Source organism: Trichosurus vulpecula, chromosome 5 (genome assembly GCF_011100635.1).
Source record: "Trichosurus vulpecula isolate mTriVul1 chromosome 5, mTriVul1.pri, whole genome shotgun sequence".
In the NCBI taxonomy this organism is placed as follows: domain Eukaryota; kingdom Metazoa; phylum Chordata; class Mammalia; order Diprotodontia; family Phalangeridae; genus Trichosurus; species Trichosurus vulpecula.
The window spans coordinates 104,748,981-104,769,738 of NC_050577.1; the positions used below are offsets into that span (position 1 = coordinate 104,748,981).

Genomic DNA, 20,758 nt, shown 5'->3' on the forward strand with positions numbered 1-20,758 from the left:
ATGACTCCTTGCCAGCCCCCTCCTCTGGAGTCTGGACCCTATCTGTCTTCTTGTGTTTAGGCCCCAATCTGGGTACTTCTTCACATCAGGATTATGTAAGTGGCACCTTCCCCGTGCCCACAGGATAATCAGATCCCAGGAGACTACATCCTGTTCCTCCCCTGTGGCATAGTGCCTAAATATCTTCAGACATATATAAACCAGATATATCCAGGCTGCCTATCTGCAAGAGAGATGCCACAGGCCCCAACAGACATGCCTTGTATCCTCCTTCCCAGGCTACTCCTCTTCTTGCCCCTGACTGTTCCTGCTGTAGGAATCCCCCATGGCCCCAAATCCCCACTTCGCTACTCGAGATTCCTTGACCCATCCAATGTCATATATCTACGCTGGGACTTTGATATTGAAACTGAGGTCATCACCTTTGATCTGCAGGTCCGGACAGCTGGCTGGGTGGGCCTTGGTGTCACTAATCGCTACACTAATGTGGGGGCTGATCTGGTGGTTGGAGGTGTCCTGCCCAATGGGACTGTCTACTTCTCGGTGAGTCTAGTTATAGATTCTCTTCTCCCCTAGGGATGAGGGTAACTTACTAGGGAATGGCCAGCTCTGGGCATCCCACAAGATGGAAGGGAGACCATAAAAAATAGCCAGACATATCCCAAGAATATCAGGCTGCCAGTGCTATATCCCCATCGGGAAATAGTAAAGTGTGTAGTCATTCAGTCAGTCAATAAACATTTATTAAGCACCTACTATGTGCCAGATACTACATGTAGGTTTTACTTTATATCCTTGACTCTGGGCATGTGCCTCATCAACTCTCATGGGAGTTTTCCTGAAGCTTCTTGCTTCCAGCACCAATGTTTACACCTGGACCTACCTTGGAATATTCCTGTGTATGTCAAGAAAGACATACAAAGGATGATAGGTCATTAAAGATGGAAGAAATTTCACCATCGTTTAGTAAAAATCTCTTGATATGGCTGTTAAGAAACCTGAGATTCAGAGAATTAAAGTGGTCATCTGTCCAGTGGGGACTTGAAGCTACTAAATGGCAGGACATAAAGTCAAACCAATGTCCAAATCTATGTATCTATTTATAGCTGTATATCATATAGCGGGAAGTGAATTGCACTGGAAGTCAGGAGACCTAAGATAAATCACTTAAGCCCATTATGCCTCTATTTCTTCTGGAAAGTGGACTTGAAAGTCTTCTATTCTGGTTCTTCTAATTCTAATATTCTGTGATCCTTGTTCACTTAGGGACACACAGGAATGCTGTAGAAAGAATACACGTGGTACAGAGTCACATGATTTGTGTCCAAATTCCATCTCTACCATTTGCTTTCTGTTTAACCCTGGGCAAGCCAATTTATCTCCCTGGCCCCCAATTTGTTCCTGTGCAAAAACAGGGAATGTACTCTATGGTGTCCCATTGGTTCTATCGAAATCCAAATCATGAAATGAGAACCTTTCAGTAGAATTTCAATGGTATTGTGAGGAATTTGTGAGGAAGAAGAAAGAACACAGGGGCATCATTACCAGAGGATAGATATATATCTGGCTGAAAAATAATCATTATTGAATGTTCAGTGTGTGTGAGGCTCTGAATTAGCTATAAGTTGTTGTTCAGTCATTAAAGATACTGGGGTAATTTGCCATTTCCTTCTCCAGTTCATTTTAAAAACAGGATTAAGTGACTTTGCCCAGGGTCATACAGCTAATAAACATCCAAGGTCAAATTTGAACTCAGGAACTTCAGCCTTCCTGACTGCAGATCTGGCATTCTATGCACTATGGCATCACCTAGCAGCCATATTAACTATAAGTAGAGGAGCCACAATCTCAAGAAGCCAGATTTATTACATATGGTCTGACAAAAGGTGCATCTTTTGCATAACCTTATAAAAGGGGACCTACAGTGAAGTGAGCAGAACCAGGAGAACCCTGTATACAATAATAGCAATATTTTATGATCAACTTTGAATGACTTAGCTATTCTCAGCAATACAATGATCCAAGACAATTCTAGAGAACTCATGATGAACAATGCTATGTGCCTACAGAGAAAGAACTGATGGAGTCTGAATGCAGATCTAAGCATACTATTTTTTCACTTTCTTTACTTTTTCATGGCTTTTTTTTAACCTGTGTTTTCTTTTACAACCTAACTAATATGGAAATAGATTTTACATGATTACACATATATAATCTACATCATCTCAGGGAAGAGGGAAAAGAGAGAGGGAGAAAGTGAATTTGGAACTCAAAAAATATTTTAAATGAATGTTAAAAAATGTTTTTGCATGCAATTGGTAAAAAAGGTATATTTTTAAAGGGACCTATGTGTTATTTCACCAACCTAGGGCTCAGTTTCCTAATCTGTAAAATGGAGAGGGGTTGTTGGATTCAAATATTAAGATCGCTTCAGCTCTGTTACTTCTTAGTTCAGTAGTCTTGAGCAAATCACCTAATCCCTCTGGGCCTCCATTACCTCATCTATAAAATGAGGGAGCTGGAATAGATGACCTTTGAAGTCCTATGATACAGTGAATGGCTATACTCAGCTGCTCCAAATCTATGATCTTAAAACCAATGATTCTGTGAATCCTTGGCTACTTTCTTTGAAATCAAGACTCTAAATGCAAAATGTAGAATACCTGTAGGTATAAGGCATGATTCCCTGTCCTCAAGAAGCTTATAATCTTTTTTCCCACATGGCAGGACCAGCACTTGGTAGATGATGACACTCTGGAGGAAGATGGGAGCCAAGATGCAGAGCTGCAATTGCTGACAGAAGATGCTGTTTACACCACCATGCGTTTCTCCCGGCCCTTCCGCTCCTGTGACTCCCATGATGGAGACATCACAGTAATAAAAGAGGAGGGAGAGGAGGGTAGGGGGTATCTGTGGGTGGAGACCAATTTTTCCAAATTTGAAGCCTGCAATATTTTCTCCAAAGTCTCCTTCCCCTTAGGGACCTGGAATCACTCCTAAATCAGGTCAGAATCCAAAGCATTCTCAGCCTCTCATGTTTTCTAGGGATACTTTTTCACTGTCCCTGTACTAGTCAGACCCTTCTGTCATCCTCTCAATCCCTTCTATGGCTAGAGCCTCATGTGTGGGAGGCAGCACGGTACAATGGAAAGAGCAGTAGATTTTGGAGGCAGAGAACTGGGGTTCAAATCCCATTTCTATCGCTTCGTAGCTGTATAACCTTGGGCAAGTCTTTTTTTACACTTATGGGCCTCAGTATTCTCATCTGTAAAATGAAAGGGTTACACTATATGGCCTACCCTTTCAGCTCCAAAATCTATGTTCCTATTTTCATTCCCTGCTGAACTCTCTGGGAGGAACCTGTGCAGAACAGGTGTAGACTCGGAAGAGACTTGCCTTTTATTTAATGTGTGTGCATTCATGTGTAAGATAAGTGTACCCACAAGGGTTATCTACATGTATAGCTGCAGCTCATGGATGGCACAGAGAGATATAATCTGAGCTGCACCTGCCTTTGCTGTGAAGAGACCCAGTGGCAAAGTCTTTACCACCAGCAAGCTGACAGTAAAAGGGCACGCTGGCCCTAGTAGCACCATTAAGCTGTACACTCTTTGTTCCTGTCTCTAACAGTATTTGGCTTGTAAGTCAAGTTGACAGTAACTTATGAAGTACCTACTAAGTGCTAGGCACTGTGGTAAGTGCTGGAAATACAAAGAAAATCAGAAAAACTTTCCCTCCTCTCAAGGAGCTCACAGTCTAATGGGGCAGACAATACGCAGATTGCTACCTACAGCTGAACCATATATAGGATAAATTGGAGTTAATCTTAGAGGAAATGCTCCAGCATTAAGGGGATTAGAAAAGCTATCTTACAGAAGGTGGAATTTTAGCTGGGCCTTGAAGAAAACCAGAGAAGCCAAGAGGCAGAAATGAAGAGGGAAAAAATTCCAGGAATGAGGCCTATGTCACAGCAGTACGTGGAGGTGAGGAAGTCGTAAGAAGACTTACTGACCCCAAAGCAGTTCCTTTAGAAGGAAACTGATAGGCATACATCCTGGTATACAAATGCCTCCAATAGGTGATGTACAAACTGTTACCACTGATGACTACAGGGTTCCGATACTGATGTCACTGCATTTTGTAAGTGGAATGTAGCCATAGCTCTTGAAACTAATGATCTGAGGAGAAGACCAGATTTCTGTCTTATAATAGGAATAACTACGTAATTATGTCTCCCATAACTGTCTTTGTTCATGCTGAACCTGGGGTCCCCAGCCTGCTCTCATTAGAATGCGATATAAGTAGTTCTCTGCATATGTAACATGCTGGGGTTACTGAGGCTCCAAGCTCCAGGCTCCAAGTTCTAAGCTCCAGGCTCCAGGCTCCAGGTTCTAGGCTCCAGGCTCCAGGCTCCAGGCTCCTAACTCCAGGTTCCAGATTCCAGGTTCCAAGCTCCAGATTCCAAGCTCCAGGTTCTAGTACTAGCATTCCTGGGCCACCATTGCCATCCTTACCCAACTAGAATTATATTTTCCATGCTTAAAATATAGATCTGGTCTAGAAGTACAAAGTTCAGGACAAAAGAGGCACTGATGAGCACTCTCTCTTAAAGGGATTGGGGAGTAGCCCTAAATTTAGGTTGACCATTTTAGCCCCTTCCCACCAAATACTGCTTACACAATAGATCTGCACAAAGAATAGTTAACCCTTTTATCCAAGCCAAACAGTCAACAAAAAAAAAAAACAGAGAAGTAATGTAGACTAGAATAAAACTGAGATCAAGGGTAAATGAATTCTTTAGCTGAGAGCCAGGTAAGATCTTAACTCTGATCAAGAAAGAATACACAATCTTAAGGAAGGAGAAGTACTGACTCCAAAGTCTCTAGGGAGGAAAAGCAGAGATCAGGGACATGTTGAGGAGCCAACTTCATGTCTACAGTTTCTTTCCCCATGGGGGTCTTTTCTGAAGAAGTCATGTCTATCTCCCTCCATATGGAGCATGCTGCACAGAGTTATCCATCACCTACCACTCTTGGGTGGGAGCTGCGTTAAATGTACATGGCAATTGTGTTTATCTAAGTGTATGATGATTGCTAGTGAGGGATGTCCTTCGTATTTCTCTGCTGATTCTCAGTTCCCTTTGCCAGAGCGACACAATCCGGGTCCTGGCAGCTTATGGTCTGGATGACACAGTGAAGCTGGAGAGGGAGCGCACCTTTGTCAAGTCTATTTTTCTGCTGCAAATTATCCATCCTGATGATCTTGATGCTCCTGCAATCTCTTACATTCATGACTTGGAGATCACTGATGTGAGAGACATTTCCACTTAAATGTCTATGCCCTGGCCTCTACCAATCTTCCAATTCCCCACCCCTAAACTTTCCAAGTCTTCACACCACTCTGGTCCCAGAAAGGAGATAAGAGGCACATATAGGCATGGGGGAAAGGGAAGTACAAAAGAACTATAAGAGACTAGAAATGGGAGATGGAGGAATAGAAAAGAAAAGAAGCAGGACATGGAGAATAATGAAAGTGGGAAAGAGACTGTGTATGATTTTTTTTTATTTATTCCCTAAACATAAACCCTTTGATTTCTAGGAATCAAATCTAGGGCACATAGTCATTATAGTATTAAGGGAGTTGGTATAAATTGAAAATAATTATTTTCAGCCAATGAATGAGGAAGCAAAATCAAGTCGATAAACACTAAATACTTTAATTCCTCCATAATCTCACAAACACGCCTCCTTAACTCTCAGTTCTCCAATCGTAATATTTTACTCATCTTTCAATTAGCTTTTGAATTTCTTCACCCAACAGAATCTTCCCCAAGAGGAGGTCAAACTTTAGACCAGTTAGGTCCCTCCTATCCTTCCTACCATACCACCCCAAACACACATCCCATGATGCATACCATATGTTACAAATGGACATCTCCTTAGAGTTGATCAAAAGTTGAAAGTCTTGATTATAATTCAGGTTTGGCATGGTCCATTGGTTATGATCTCAGTTGGACCCTGCATTTCTCCATTCAGCTGTAGAGGACCTTAAGACCTACGACCATGGGATGTGAAGCTAGAAGAGATATCAGAGACAATCAAGTTAAATGTCTTCATTGTATGGATGAAGAAATGGATTCACAGGAAGATTAAATGACTCTTCCAAGGATACACTAATAGTATTTAAATACATGCCCTCAGATTCAAAATCCTGAGCTCTTGTCATACCCCATGATATTAACAGAGAAAGCCCTATCCCTTGTTTTTCAACCATTCTAAAGCTCCTCACCCCATTCTCAGGTCTCAGCTGCATGCCCCCACCTCAACTAAATGTCTTTGTCTCCAACCCAGTTCCTTGTACCTGAAGATGACACCACTTATGCCTGCACCTTTCTTCCCCTGCCCATCGTCAAGGAGAAGCATCACATCTATAAGGTGAAGCCAAGGTGGGGAGGGTGAAGGAAAAGTCAAAGGATTGAGGAGGAGGGAGGTACTAGACCTGGGATATAAGGAGAAGGAAGAGAATCAGCCTAGGTTAAAAATATAGAGTGAGTCCAGGTTCCCAGATCCATGCATTATGGTTTATAGGCCCATTTTAAGAAAGTGGGGATTGGATACTCTATAGCAATATTCCATGTTACAAGTACTAATGGCTAAGCAAATTGTATATTATGATTAATCACTGCCAAAGAATGAAAGGCAGGTCATATTTTGAAATACCCTGATATCAGAACTTTATCCATTACAGAAGGCACAATGCTTTCTAAGAGATAAATAAGACAGGATCCTTGCCCTCAAAGAATTTACAGTTGAGTAGTTCAGGAGGTAAGATCCATAGACAAATAATTATCATGCAAAATAAAGCATGATAGTGAATGAGAAAGTTGCCAACTCTGGTCTAAAAGTTCCATAAAAGGAAGGAGCAATATGGGATTTGAAATGATGGAAAATGAGAAATAGATTTAGTCTTGACCAGATTCTTGCTTCAGGGTGAGGGGAGGGGAAGAACAGACTAAGACTGAGATGGAAGTAACACTCTCACTCATCTCCTTCATAATCCTTTACCCCAAGTTTGGGCCAAAGCTGATCAACCACAATGAGACGATGGTGCACCACATCCTGGTTTATGCCTGTGGCAATGCCAGTGCCCTCCCCACAGGCATCAGTGACTGCTATGGTGCTGACCCTGCCTTTTCCCTCTGCTCTCAAGTGATCGTGGGCTGGGCTGTTGGGGGCACTGTAAGTCCGGGACGGTTAGGAAATAGTTGGCTTGAAGGAGGGCATGTAGTTGCAATATCTGGGAGGCTGGGTACACAAAGGAATTGGAGGATGGGAGGGAGGGAGAGTACTTGAAGCTAAAGCTCCTGGGGAAGAATCAGAGACCTAGATGTCTCCACCTAGCTCTCACTATTATACGTATGCCCTCCCACCCCAGAGTTACCAGTTTCCAGATGATGTGGGCATTTCCATTGGGACTCCTATGGACCCCCAGTGGATCCGGCTAGAGGTTCACTACAGCAATTTCCACAATATTGCTGGTGAGTGGGTAGGGTAGGGATGGATGGGAAAGGAGCAACTGATGGGGGCAGGTTAATTCCTTTTGGGAGCCTGGAAAGTATGTCAGTGAGGGCCCCTGTGAGCAACCTTTAGCTCTTCCCCAGTCCCTGTTTCTCTTCTTCGGACCTTCCCTTTCCCCAACTAAACTTTTCTCTGTTCATTTGGCAACTTGGCCCCCACTTTCCAGCAAGTATGCTTTTCTTTGGCCAGGTGTGTATGACTCTTCAGGGATTCGAGTTTATTTCACCCCTATCCTGCGCAAATACGACATGGGAGTTCTTCAGCTTGGATTCTTTACGTTCCCCATCCACTTCATACCACCAAGAGCAGAGTCTTTCATGTCCTATGGGCTCTGTAGGACTGAGAAGTTTGAGGAGGTGAGGCTAAGAACCTCTCACTACCTCTTCTCTCCTTGAGACTCCAGAGCTGCCCTCTGTCTTATAAATTGTCCCTCCCCACAACCCTACCACCACCTTTGGCCCAAAAACTTTAAACAAGATATGCATTTTGGAAATGAGGTGTCTGGTGATGTCTGGGGAGCAAGAAGAGAGTAAATGAAAGGTATGTGGATAGTGTGGTATTTTGCAGCCAAATTAAGAGCAGGGAGGCATTGGAAATGAAGGGAGAATCTAGTAAGGCATAAGCATTGCTGGGAAACCGGGGATAAATGTGTAAAAGCTATGCGGCCAGGCAAATCATTTCACCAAATACAGCCTCAGTCTCTTTATTTGTAAAATGAGTCTGATGACACTATAAACTTATTATGAAGAAAGTGATTTTTAAGCCTTAAAGTTCTATGGAAATGTGAATTATTATAATCATACCATAGAATTTTGATAGAGTGCCAACATGACAAGTTGAGAAATGACTGGCCTCAGAGCCAGGATGACATGAGTTCGAGTTCTACTTCTGGCACATACTAGTTGTGTGACCCTGGGCAAGTCAATTAACATCTCATTCTAGATAACTCTCTAAGGATCTAAGTTGTTGAATTTTCTCATCCAGGAAATCTGTATATCAATATTCATTTATATGTGCCCAGGTTCAGTTCCTTATTCCCATATAATTTTATAGAAGCAGAGTCCTTGTAGATCATCCAGTCCAACTCTCACATTTTTTTTTTTTTGCTTTTTGGCAGGGCAGTTGGGGTTAAGTGACTTGCCCAAGGTCACACAGCTAGTACATGTGCCAATTGTCTGAGGCCGGATTTGAACTCAGGTCCTCCTGACTCCAGGGCCGGTGCTCTACTGACTGCGCCACCTAGCTGCCCCAACTCTCACATTTTATAGATGGGGAAATTGAGGTCAGGAGAGATAGAGTGACTTACTCATAATTATATGCAGGAAGTTAGGTTGAAGCCCCACATGGGGTTGGGTTTGTAGAGTCAGATGCCCTTCTCCCTCCACGTTGCAGATGAATGGGACTCCTGTGCCTGACATCCAAGTTTACGGTTATCTTCTGCACACTCACCTAGCAGGGCGGTCTTTGCAGGCTGTGCAATACAGGTAAGTGTAGGCAGTTACTTCTGCAACATAGGATTTCTGGAGAAAGAGTAATTCTCTTCTGTAGGGTCATTGTAGTTGTGAGAATAGAAATAGGCAGAGACCTCTGTAGTACAGTTGAGTGGGATGGGGGTATACATACTGAGGATTAATGTACAGGGAAGGCATTGGATTGGATTCAAGATTCTATTTGTGTTATGGGCAAGAGGTGTCCCTGGAATTCCATAATACCTCCCCTATATTGCTTTTTTTGTCTATGTTGTTCTCATCTCTTTATCCCATTCCTTTCCTTCCCCAAACTCATTCCCAATAGGAATGGAAAGCAGATCGGGACTATCTGCAAAGATGATGCCTATGACTTTAACCTACAAGAGACTCGAGACTTGAAGGACCGTGTGACAATCAAAATGGTGGGACCCTTGGGGGTGGAAAAGGGAGAGGGTCAAGTAGTAGAACTAAAGCCAAGGGTTATATATGACTCCAACCTAACCAAGCCTTGAGAGTGCTCTTAGCTTTCTTATTGTTCTTTTGCATGGCTGATTTTCTTCCATTATATTTCATTCTGAGCAGGGAGATGAAATATTGGTGGAGTGTCACTACCAGACCCTCGATCGTACCACGCTCACCTTTGTAAGTTCCTTCCCGAGCTGTAACTAGAAATCTGAGCACCTGTGGTGAGCATCACTAAATAAGCCAGTTAGACAAATGGCTATAGAGGGGGCATCTTGAAGAGACAAAGGGAAGGGAGAGATCCCAGGATATTGCCCTATGGTCAGAAGATGATAATGCTGATGCTGAAACACTGAGGTACCTCAAAACTGCTGTTGGGGATGGTAACCCTTAGTAGGGGAATGGAACCCATACATAGTGTGGTACAATGGAAGTGATCCTAGGGGTCAGAGGACTTGAGTTTGAATTCTGGGTCCACTACACTTACCACTTCTGTCGCTTTGAGTAAGCTCTATGATTCTAGGATTTGGTAACTTCCTAATTTAATTAAATATTCTTATTAACTAAATGTTAAGCTCAGTTATCTGTTAAAAATACAACTAGCCCCTTCTACATTGCAGTACTGTAGAATAAAGTCTTTGTGACCTTACCCTAGTAACCATATAATGTGTATATGTATATATGTAACATATGTGTATATGTGTATATGCACAAACACATAACTATATATATATATATACATGATTAAATCTGAGTGTCCCCCAATCCTGCTTTCTAACTCATTAATTATCCCTAGACCAGATTGAGATCAATCATCAGTTTTCTCATCTATAAAATGAGGGGGTTCAACTAAAAGATCTCTGGAGTCCCTTATGTAATTCAATATGAATGCTTTTTCCCCTGAGGCTTTGCTCCTTCTTACATCTAGGGTCAGAAGTTGGGGGCAGTGAGTCTTGGACTTGCCAGACCACTGGTCCTTTCATGGCTCCTGGGATTCACAGTCACAATACCAAGCATTCATTGTACTAACATACAGAGTTAAAGTAATAAGGGGTGAGGTGGTTCTATTGTAGAGAAAAGATAGAAATAGAGCTCTTCTGGAAGCTTCTTACCTCATCAGAGTTCTGCCTTATGTGTCTCTGCCTGCCTCTGTCCTCTGTTTCTGTTCTCTCACTCCTATTCTAGGGTGGCCCAAGCACCATTAATGAGATGTGCCTCATCTTTCTCTTCTACTATCCCCGGAACAACATCTCCAGCTGCATGGGGTACCCAGACATCATCCATGTGGCCCATGAACTTGGAGAAGAAGCAGAGGAGTAAGCATGCCTGGAAAAAGAGGAGGAGAAGGAGGAACACCCCAAGAGCTAGAGACCCAGAGAACTTTCTGGGCTGCCTGTATTCTCCTAACTGCTCTCCCTACCTCTCTTATTACCGGTACCCTGCAATTTCATCACTAGACAAGGATTTTGGGTTAGCAAAGGCTACTCTGAGAAACAGATGAGAATAATTGGCTCTGGGAGCCTTACTTATTATATCAGCAACATAGTGAATATGTACTTTTGTATGAATTATTCATATCTACATTCTCATGCACCATTTGACTTAATCAAAATCTTTGTTTTCCTTTAAAAGATGCAAGCATATCCAGCCCCATATCTATCTGTTTTTGTATCTCTTTCTCTCTCCCCATCCAACTTTCTATAGGCTTTTCATTGTGTCTCAACAAATGAATGCTTGCACAATTTCTGCAAATATGAATTTCTAAAAGAGGCAGCATGGCCATAGTGAAGGAGAATGTTAGTCTTAGAGAAAGATAAAACTGAGTACAAATCCCATCTCTGACACTTACTAACTAGCTATATGCCCCTGGGCAAATTGTTAAACCTCTCTGTGCCTCTGGTAACACTCTAGGTCTCATACACTGAGTCATAACCTACTGTTTTGTAGTTGTTCATCCTTCATTCTTGAAGGGGACTGAAGACTTTGTGAGGGCGATGTCTTCTCCTGCGAGTGAATTGGATTTAAATGAGGCAGAGCTGTCCAAAGTCATGAGCCTCACTCTCTCTTCCAGAATATGTGAAATGAGTTCCGCACACCCTGGGAGCTCCTAATTCTGAAAAGTCACAAATCCTGCTGATTGCCCAAAGCATTTCTTGTTAGGGGGGGAGGGTACAGGGGGATGTCTAGGAAGAGAGGATTCTTGCCTTCTTGTTGTAGTTCAGTCATTTCAGTCATGTCTAACTCTTTGTGACCCTGTTTTGGGATTTCCTTTGAAAGATACTGGAGTGGTCTGCCATTTCCTTCTCCAACCCATTTTACAGATGAGAAAACTGAGGCAAACAGGGTGAAATGACTTATCCAGGGTCACACAGTTAGTAAGTTTCTGAGGCTGGATTTGAACTCAGGAAGATGAGTTTTCCTGATTCTAACTCCAATGTTCTATCCACTGTGCCACCTTGCTGCCTCAATTTTCATCTTACCATTTACTTAGAAATGTCAGTTACCCTTAAACTAATTCCAGGAGCTCAGCTGAAAGCAATAAATAATTCCAGTGGTACCTGTCCAGGTTCAGAGTCTTCACGTTAGCACATGTGATTTGACTTAATGTCCAGTAAATACTTACGTGCCACAGAGAATGCCATTTCATAGCATTAAAACTGCATGCCTGTATTAAAAGTGCTATTTGTGTCCTAATTCATGAGTGTTCCACCCTAGGTGGCCTTCCAGCTTGCTTCTCTCTTGTGCTGGTTATGACTAATGCTCTTTTCTATTCCTTTCACCTTGTGTTTTCTCCTTTTTTAAAATTTCATGTCCATTTTCCTAATCATTCTCCTCCTCCCCTCCCCATCCACTCCTTTCTTACAGCTCCATGGAGGGCATGATGGCCATGAATAATGTTGAGTGGACACCAGAAACCATCAAGAAGGCAGAGAAAGCCTGCAAGGAGGCTGACCAGGTGGTGATAATAAAGACCATTGATGTGAGTAATCGAGCTGGACCTCTCTCTCCTTTGAGGTTTGGGGTAGGGTGGGAAACCATGAGGATGACAAATGAGAGTGGAAAGAAAAGGACTGGAGGATGGGAGGCTGTGAGAAAAAAGGAGGGAGGGCAGCCAAAGGGGTGGGGCCCTGCAGTGATCACTTTTGCTGCATTCCTTAGTGGGATGGGAGGGGAGGGGAGGAGAAGAGTGCCACTAGCTAAGGTGTGAGTGATTGGCTGAGAACTCCTAGAAAAAAGGGAAGGTGGGGACAGAGAAGAAAAGAAAAGGCTCTTCCCCCTCCTTCTTCTCCCAGCCCCTATCTCTCTCAAGGTCACTTATCCCTTCCTCTTTGTCCCCAGGAGATGGTGAGGAATCAGACAGGCCACATTCCAGACATCCTACCTACTCCCCGTGGGCCTTGCTTGGAGTCCTCAGGGGGCAAAGTAGAGCCAGGAGACAAGACTCCTGCAGGATTCCGAGCTGCCCCTCCAATCCACTCTGGCTCTAGTCCTACAGTTCCCTTAACTGCTCTCCTACTCTTACAGGGTTGCTTTTCTTGGCTTCTGATTTCCCTCCAAGGTACAATCTGAGAGCCACCCAAGACTCCCATGCTTAAGGCCATATACATAAAAACCTCCTTCCTGTCCCCACTGACCCTGTACAATTCCTCCTCTACCCTTCCCCCACAAAAAGCCTTCCCTTCATGCCTCCCCTGATTCTGACATGGAGTGACAACCCTCCCAAAACCAGAGCTTGGCTTTTATCCAATAAAAGTTCTGAAATGATGAAGGTACGTCCAGTAAAGTCTCAGGATGCACTGGCTAGGAGCTGAGTGTTTCTTGAATAAATCTGTGATCAGGGAGTGAAGTGGAGGAACGATCTTCGTTGTCCTAGTGTGGTGTGGGGGCATAGCATTTTGGGGAAGGGAGTTAAACTTTGTCCACACCTCGTCCCTAACACCTCTTACTGTCTGGCCATTTCTAATTGGCACTTCCTTAGAGGGGAGAGCAAGGAAGAGAGAGAGAGAAGGAGCTGTATCCCTGGGATGTACCAAATACACAATCTGCAAAGTAAAAAGACTGGACTAGGTGTTTTCTTCAAATGTGAAGTCTTTTAAGAACAAAATATAAGTCCCTTGCCCATGTCTCCACCTTTTCCGCACAAGTGCCACGTGGGCCAAAAGAGATCAGTTGCCTAATAGCTCAAACACAACATTTAAAGTCATAGACCCCACCCTGGCTTGGGTATTCAGAGCTCCCTGACTGGAGAACATCAATCCTTAAAGAAAAATGTTTTAGTGCTAGCATTTCTCAATAAGATGAGCCATATCCTTTCAGCCTGAGATGTAGTTGTTATCACAACAGAGATGATGGGACTGAGCATGTGCTCTGGCCCCTTCTAACATTCCGCATCCTCTGGTCCCTTGTTAAAGGACCTGTGGGAAACCAGAGGCTACTGGACAGTTCTCTGGTATGTCCTCATAACTGGAAATTGTGTTAAAGATCATTGATACCTAAGAGAGAAATCCACCACCACCCACCACCAGGTCCAGTGGAGCACTGTCAGAGCCCTCAAGAAAGCACTTTAAAGTGAGGAAAAGCAAGGCAGGGCCTTTCAGGTTTTCTTTTTTGGCAGGAGAATTGAGGTTAAGTACCTTGCCCAAGGTCACATAGCTAGTACATATGTCTGTCTGAGGCCAAATTTGATCTCAGGTCCTCCTGACTGCAGGGCCGGTGCTCTACTCACTGTGCCACCTAGCTGCCCCGTGGCAGGGCCTTTCACCACTCTTTATGTAGACTGCTGAGTGGGTGACTTTTCTGAGCTCAGTCTCCAATCATTCTCAACATGAGACTGAGTCACAAGGACATGTACAAGGACAATCCTAGCAGCCTCTGGTCTCATACGTCCTTTAGCAAGGGTCCAGAGCAGGCAGCCCATTACAAAGATCTAAGGTGCAGTCTCCATCCCATGACTCTTGCTACATTAATATTTACATACTGAATGGTTACACTGGATATGAAGAAGGTATTTAATTTAATGAAGACTTCAAGAGTAATCACAAATACAGGAGAATTAAAATGCGTCCTCTCGTACATAAAGTTCATTAAGTCAAGGCCAAAGAACAGTGCACCAGTCTTTAATGCTTTATCATAGATTGAAATTCAGACTAAAGCTTTAAGACAAGACCATCAACTCTCTTTGCCTAATTCACAGGTATCTGTGTAGGCAGAACAGAGCTTCTTAACCTTGGGTCCATTATCTTATTGAGGGATGGAGAGGGGGGAAAGAAAAAATACACACACACACACACATATATATATATATATATATGTATATGCACACACATATGTGTGTATGTATATATGTATGTATAATATGTATGTATATAAGATGGTAACACTCTCTGGAGTCTTCTTGGATCATAGAAACCTTGAAGGTCCATGGCAGTAGTTTTCAAAACAGGTGCCTTAGGGTATCAGCTACTTTGAAATCAAAGTATTTCCAACCAACTTGCTCAGTTCTACTGTGCTTAGACAGTGCCTCTGAATTCCAGGGCCCCTACTGATATCTCCTCGGCACCCTTTAGTGTGTGTCTCTGTTAGTTTTCTCTAGAAAGAGTAGCTACCCCTTGAGAAGCAACTATGGTATGCTTATTGTTGGTGTTATCCTCAAAGGTCTGGCATGAGCTCTCGTAACAGGGAACCCGATTGTCCTCATCCTTCCAGCACCAGAACTCTGACTATGGCACTGGATGGGTGCTCTGGAGATATATGAAAATAAGGGGGATGTAAGACATTCATCAATTTATAGTTTACATCTGTTTTCAGAGTTGACTGAACTATTAGAGATTGGATGGCTCCTGCCTGTGGCAATTTGAGCATGTCAACAACAGCTATAGAGAAGGCGTTTATGTTGCCAAAATTAAAAAGAACTAAGCTTTGGGAAATTGAGTGTGGTTAGACAAAGCATCATCTCCCTGGCACTCTGCATGTAGGCTTCCTAATCTCCTTTGATCTCTTTTTATTCTGAAGTCCGAAACGGCACTCATTTTCCTATTCATCTCAAATCCTTGGATCTTTTATTAACACTGAAGAAGTAGAAAGAGTGATTCATCTCTTTAAAGCACATTCTAGCACACTATTTCCAATCCAACAAGCTTTTATTAAACACTTTCTACATACAGGACAGTGAAGCTGGGGAAAATAGGATAAAACAGCAAACAGATCCTGCCCTTCAACTGTTTACAGTCTTCTGGAAGAATAATACCAGCAGACAAAAGTGTACATGACAATTCATTCAACAAACATTTAGTAACCTCTACCATGAGCTAAGCAGCTAGGTGTGGAAGGAAAACTTACTCCTTGATATCAGAGGGCTGTGGAGAGTGAAGATACAATCTGAATCTGGGTGGTTTTTATGACATCTGGCATAAAGGGATTTGAGGTGTTTGGGTTGTTTTTTTTTTCCAAGGCCTGCATAATGAGAGGAATTGCATGGGTGGCCTGAGAGGCAAACAAACAAGCCAGAATTTTTTGTAGCAAAGTTAGATCTTGAAATACAACAAATTGCCCACCTGTAACGTCTTACATAAAATGACTTGTGTACCCTAAACAACGCAATGCTGGCCAGAGCCCAGCATATATCATCTTATTTGATCCTCAAAAGAACTTGTTGAAGTAGGTCCACCAAGCTGATCTCCTCACTACTCCCTGAATTCAATACCTTCCATCTCCCACCACCATGTCTTTGCACAGTCTATCCTCCTCATCTAGAAGGCAGTTTGTCTCACCTCTGCTTTAAAACCATGGTCTTCCTTCAAGACCTAGCTTGTGTGCCACCTCTTAGAGGAAATCTTCCCTGACCTCCATATTGTTTGAGCTCTCTTCTTCCAGAAATTATCATGTATACGTTTTTTGTTTACTGGTAGTAAAGAGAAAAAACCAATACCTTTAAGTCTCGGTTATATTATATCTTGTAATTTCATTAAGTGCATAGAAAGGCTTCTTAATCCACCCCTTCCAATACACACACACACACACACACACACACACACACACACAAACTTTACTTATACAAATACACATCTACAAGGCTCCCTCTTTCTTACCTTCTCAGTTAAAAACCTTGCCTCGTATTTCGAAAAAACTGAGGCCTCATCCCCTCCACAGTAAGTCAAGGACTGAGATGGTGAGGGGCGCTAAACATCTCATATATATTTACACCTACATATATATTCATAGGCAAGTGCTGTTGATTCCAAGATTGGGATTATACAAGGAGCCATGGACAAGTGCTTCTGGAAACATTCAAGCAATCTAGATCATCTGAATCTTTCTTTAAAATCACTCAAAGCCAAGCTATGTCATTCATTCATTCATTCACTCATTCATTCATTCATCCATTTATTCACTCATTCATCCATTCATCACCCATCCATCCATTCATTCACTCATTCATCCATTCACTCACTCATTCATTCATTCACTCATTCATTCACTCAATCGTTCATCCATTCATTTACTCATTCATTCATCCATATCGTTTTCCCTCCTTCTCATCTTATATCCCTCTGATGTCTTTTGCCTCTATTATCTCTTTCACCTGCCTCACGTGTAGAGGTGGTTCTCCTTGATCCTCAGATCTAGTTATCAAGACCTAACCTCTCTCCTGAACTATAGTCTAGCATCTCCAACTGCCAATTGGGCATCTAAACTGTGTGTTTGGTAGACACCTTAAACTTCATTTGTCCAAAACTAAACTCATTATCTTCCTCCCACCTGAAGTCCTCCTCTTTCCCCAACTTTCCTATTATTGTTGAAGGTACTACCTTCTCCCCACTTAAGTTCAAAACCAAGATGTCATTCTCAACTCCTCCCTCCCTTACTGTTACCAACATCTGTCAGTTCTATTAGACATCTCTTGTTTACACCTCTTTCTACCCTCTCACCCTGCCATCACCCTGAGGCAGGCCCCTATCATCTCATGCCTGAACTTCTCCTTTCCAATCCATCCTCCACTTAATTTTCAAATTGATCTTCCTAAAATGCAAATCCATCCACATCACTTCCTATTCAATAATCTCCAGTGGCTCCCCATTACTTCCAGTATCAAATATAAAATCCTCTGTTTGTCATTCATGTCCCGACCCCCTCCTGTTTTTCTAGTCTTCTTATACTTTACTCTCCCCTACATGCTCTACAATGCAGTGACTCTGGCCTCCCTGCTGTTCTTAAGAAAGACACCATATCCCCCATATATCATATACCATATACCATTTATGTATTTTCATTGGCCATCCTCTATATCTGGAATCCTTTCCATCTTCATCTCTCCTTTCTGACTTGCTTCGAGCTTCAGCTAAAATTCACCCTCTACAAGGACTTTCCAGTCTTCCTTTTTCCTAGTACTTTCCCAATTATCTCCAATTTATCCTATGTATGTCTTGTATGTATGTTGTTTGTATGTTGACCTTGCCATTATTAGATTGCAGTCTCTTGAAGACAGGGACTGTTTTTGTTGTTGTTTGTTTTTGTGTTTCTTTGTATTTTAAGTGCGTAGAACAGTGCCTGGGACATAGTACATATTTCATAAATGCATGTTGATATATATATATATATATATATATATATATATATATATATATGGACTTATATACACATATATATAATAATTGTATTCTTTATCTGTAGCCACGTACACTCATACTCAGTATTGTTCTTGTTCAGTCTTTTCAGTCATGTTCCTCAATTCATGATCCCATTTGGGGTTTTCTTGGCAAAGATCTTGGAGTGCTTGGCTATTTCTTTCTCAAGGTCATTTCATAGATAAGGAACTGAGGCAAACAGGGTTAAATGACTTTCCCAGGGTCACACTAATAAGTGTCTAAGACAGGATTTGGACTTGGGAAGATGAATCTTCCTGACTCCAGACCCAGAACTCTACCCACTACACAACCTAGCTACCCCCATATATGACTGTATTCCTTATCTGAAGCCATGTGCCCTCATATTCAGTATACAAACTTTTAAACTATTTCACACTCTGTGGTGAGTAGGTAGGCCCTGAAATACAGAGCACAGGAAAGGCTAGTCCTGGAATGGCTAAGCGTTATCAGAAAGCAATGGTAATACATTTTTCAAACAGAGGAGTGCTGGGATGTACAAGGAGGCAGCCTGATGAAAGAAGCCTCTAGACCAGCATCTATTTCGGGGACCAAATATTCAATGCAGGGAATGAGCTTGGCATTCAGGGTCACCTAATGTCAATGTCCCTGGGGTTAAAATAAGTGATGGCCACAACCTGTGATAGCTGAAGCCACTCCTTTCCTCAGATCCCCTCCACGGAATGAAAAAGTAAGAGCAGAAGAAAAGAAGGGATGCTTCAGAGCAGATTCCTAGTTAACCTCCTTTCCCAACTTCATCCTAGAGATCCAGGGAATCAGATCCCGTTGGACAAATACAGGCCATATGAAGGAAGAAGGAGAAGGAGAAGAAGGAGAAGGAGAAGGAGAAGGAGAAGAAGGAGAAGGAGAAGAAGAAGAATGAATGAAGAGGAGGAGAGGGAGGAGGAGAAAGCCAGGTTCAATGAAAACAGATGGAATTCAATTAAACTAACATCTATTCATCGTTTCTATGTGTAAGGCACAATGCTACGCTGTGATGATACAAAGACAAAAATGGATCTTAAGGTTACTTTCTTCTTGGAGTATACAACATCTACATAGATAAGTAAATACAAAGTATACACAGTATAATACTAAGTAATGTCAAGAAAAAGAGAGCATTAACAAGGATTATGAGGAAAAGCCTCAGGTGGCATTCTAGTTGTTCTTTGAAAGGAATCCTAAGGGAAGTAAGAAACAATATATTACAGATATGGGTCACAGACTAGGCATGGTGGTGGGAGATGCAGGTGTGTAAGGAACTGGTAATCTGTTTTAACTGGAATGGAGAATACCTGAAGGTAAGTAATATGAAATGTATCCTATGTGTAACTTCTTTCCAGAGTATTTCTCTCCCTCTAAGCACCTCTAACTGAAGACAATCTGGAACCTTATGTGTCTTCTCTTGAAACCAGAAACCAAAAGAAGTAGCATATCTCCTCTCCCAAGGTCTTCTCAATACAGCTTCTTGTACAATCATGGAGCATGGAGTGATCATTCTCTACCAATGTGAAGAATCTTATACAAATGGGCTTAAGTCCCAGGTTTCAGAAGTAAGATCAGAAAGATATGTGGGAACCAGGACATGGAATCCTTTATTATTTTATTTATTTATTTGTTTTTAGTTTTCAACATTCACTTTGATAAGATTTTGAGTTCTAAATTTTCTCCCTCTCCCTCCACTCACCCCTCCCCAAGATGGCATGTAATCTGACATAGGCTATACATACACAATCATATTAAACATATTTCAACATTAGTCATGTTGTAAAGAAGAATTAGGACCAAAGGGAAAAACCACAAGAAAGAAGAAACACACACACACAAAAAGAGAGAGAGAAGATAGTCTGCTTCAAACTGTATTCAGACTCCATGGCTCTTTCTCTGGATGTGGATGGCATTTTCCATCATGAGTCTTTCGGAGTTGTCTTAGATCCTTGTATCGCTGCGAAGAGTTAAGTCTATCAAAGTTGGTCATCCCACAATGTTGCTGTTACTGTGTTCAATGTTCTTTAAATGTTAGCCTAAGAAGTTTGTTTTTCTTCTAGAAGGAATAGGAAAATTTCATGATCATCTATGTGTTTTAGGGATGGGAATTTGACAGGTATATGGAAAATGGATTGGACGGGGAGAGAATGGAAGTAGAAAGAATTTTAGAAGGCTACTGCTATGGTTGAAGTGAGAGATGATGAGGGACTTCATTTTGTAATAATAGGTATATGGTTAGAGAGAAGGGATTGGGTATAAAAGAGATTATAAAGTTAGAATTGACAAGACTTGGCAACTGATTACATATGAAGGAAAAAGTGTCAAGGATGTCTCCAGGACTAAAAACCAGGCAGATGATAACCACTTCAACAGAAATGGGAAAATTTGGAAGAAGGATAGGTTAAGGGGGCAGACAGAGAAGCAGAATATAATGACTTCCATTTTGGACACAGAATTTGTGATAACCATAATATACTATATAAAAGTAACAATTATTGCTATTAAACTCAATAGCTTAGAAATGCCTATGGGGAAAAATTAAAATATCAGTGAATTCACTCAGAAAGTCAGAAAGTAGAATTGCTTTCTTGGGTGACAATATCAGGAATAGTAAAATAAG

The 20,758-nt window shown here is 42.0% G+C and overlaps 1 protein-coding gene across 1 annotated transcript; it reads left to right on the forward strand.

The window, feature by feature from the left end:
* The first annotated feature begins 255 nt into the window (after positions 1 to 255).
* LOC118849731 (putative DBH-like monooxygenase protein 2) lies at positions 256 to 13,078 on the forward strand. Its single transcript, XM_036758687.1, has 13 exons — positions 256 to 543; positions 2,728 to 2,874; positions 5,148 to 5,309; positions 6,351 to 6,434; positions 7,071 to 7,238; positions 7,435 to 7,537; positions 7,767 to 7,933; positions 8,970 to 9,061; positions 9,372 to 9,468; positions 9,629 to 9,688; positions 10,694 to 10,824; positions 12,374 to 12,488; positions 12,848 to 13,078. The coding sequence occupies exons 1-13, from the start codon at positions 256 to 258 to the stop codon at positions 13,076 to 13,078; spliced, it is 1,845 nt and encodes a 614-aa protein (XP_036614582.1).
* Positions 13,079 to 20,758: the final 7,680 nt, after the last annotated feature.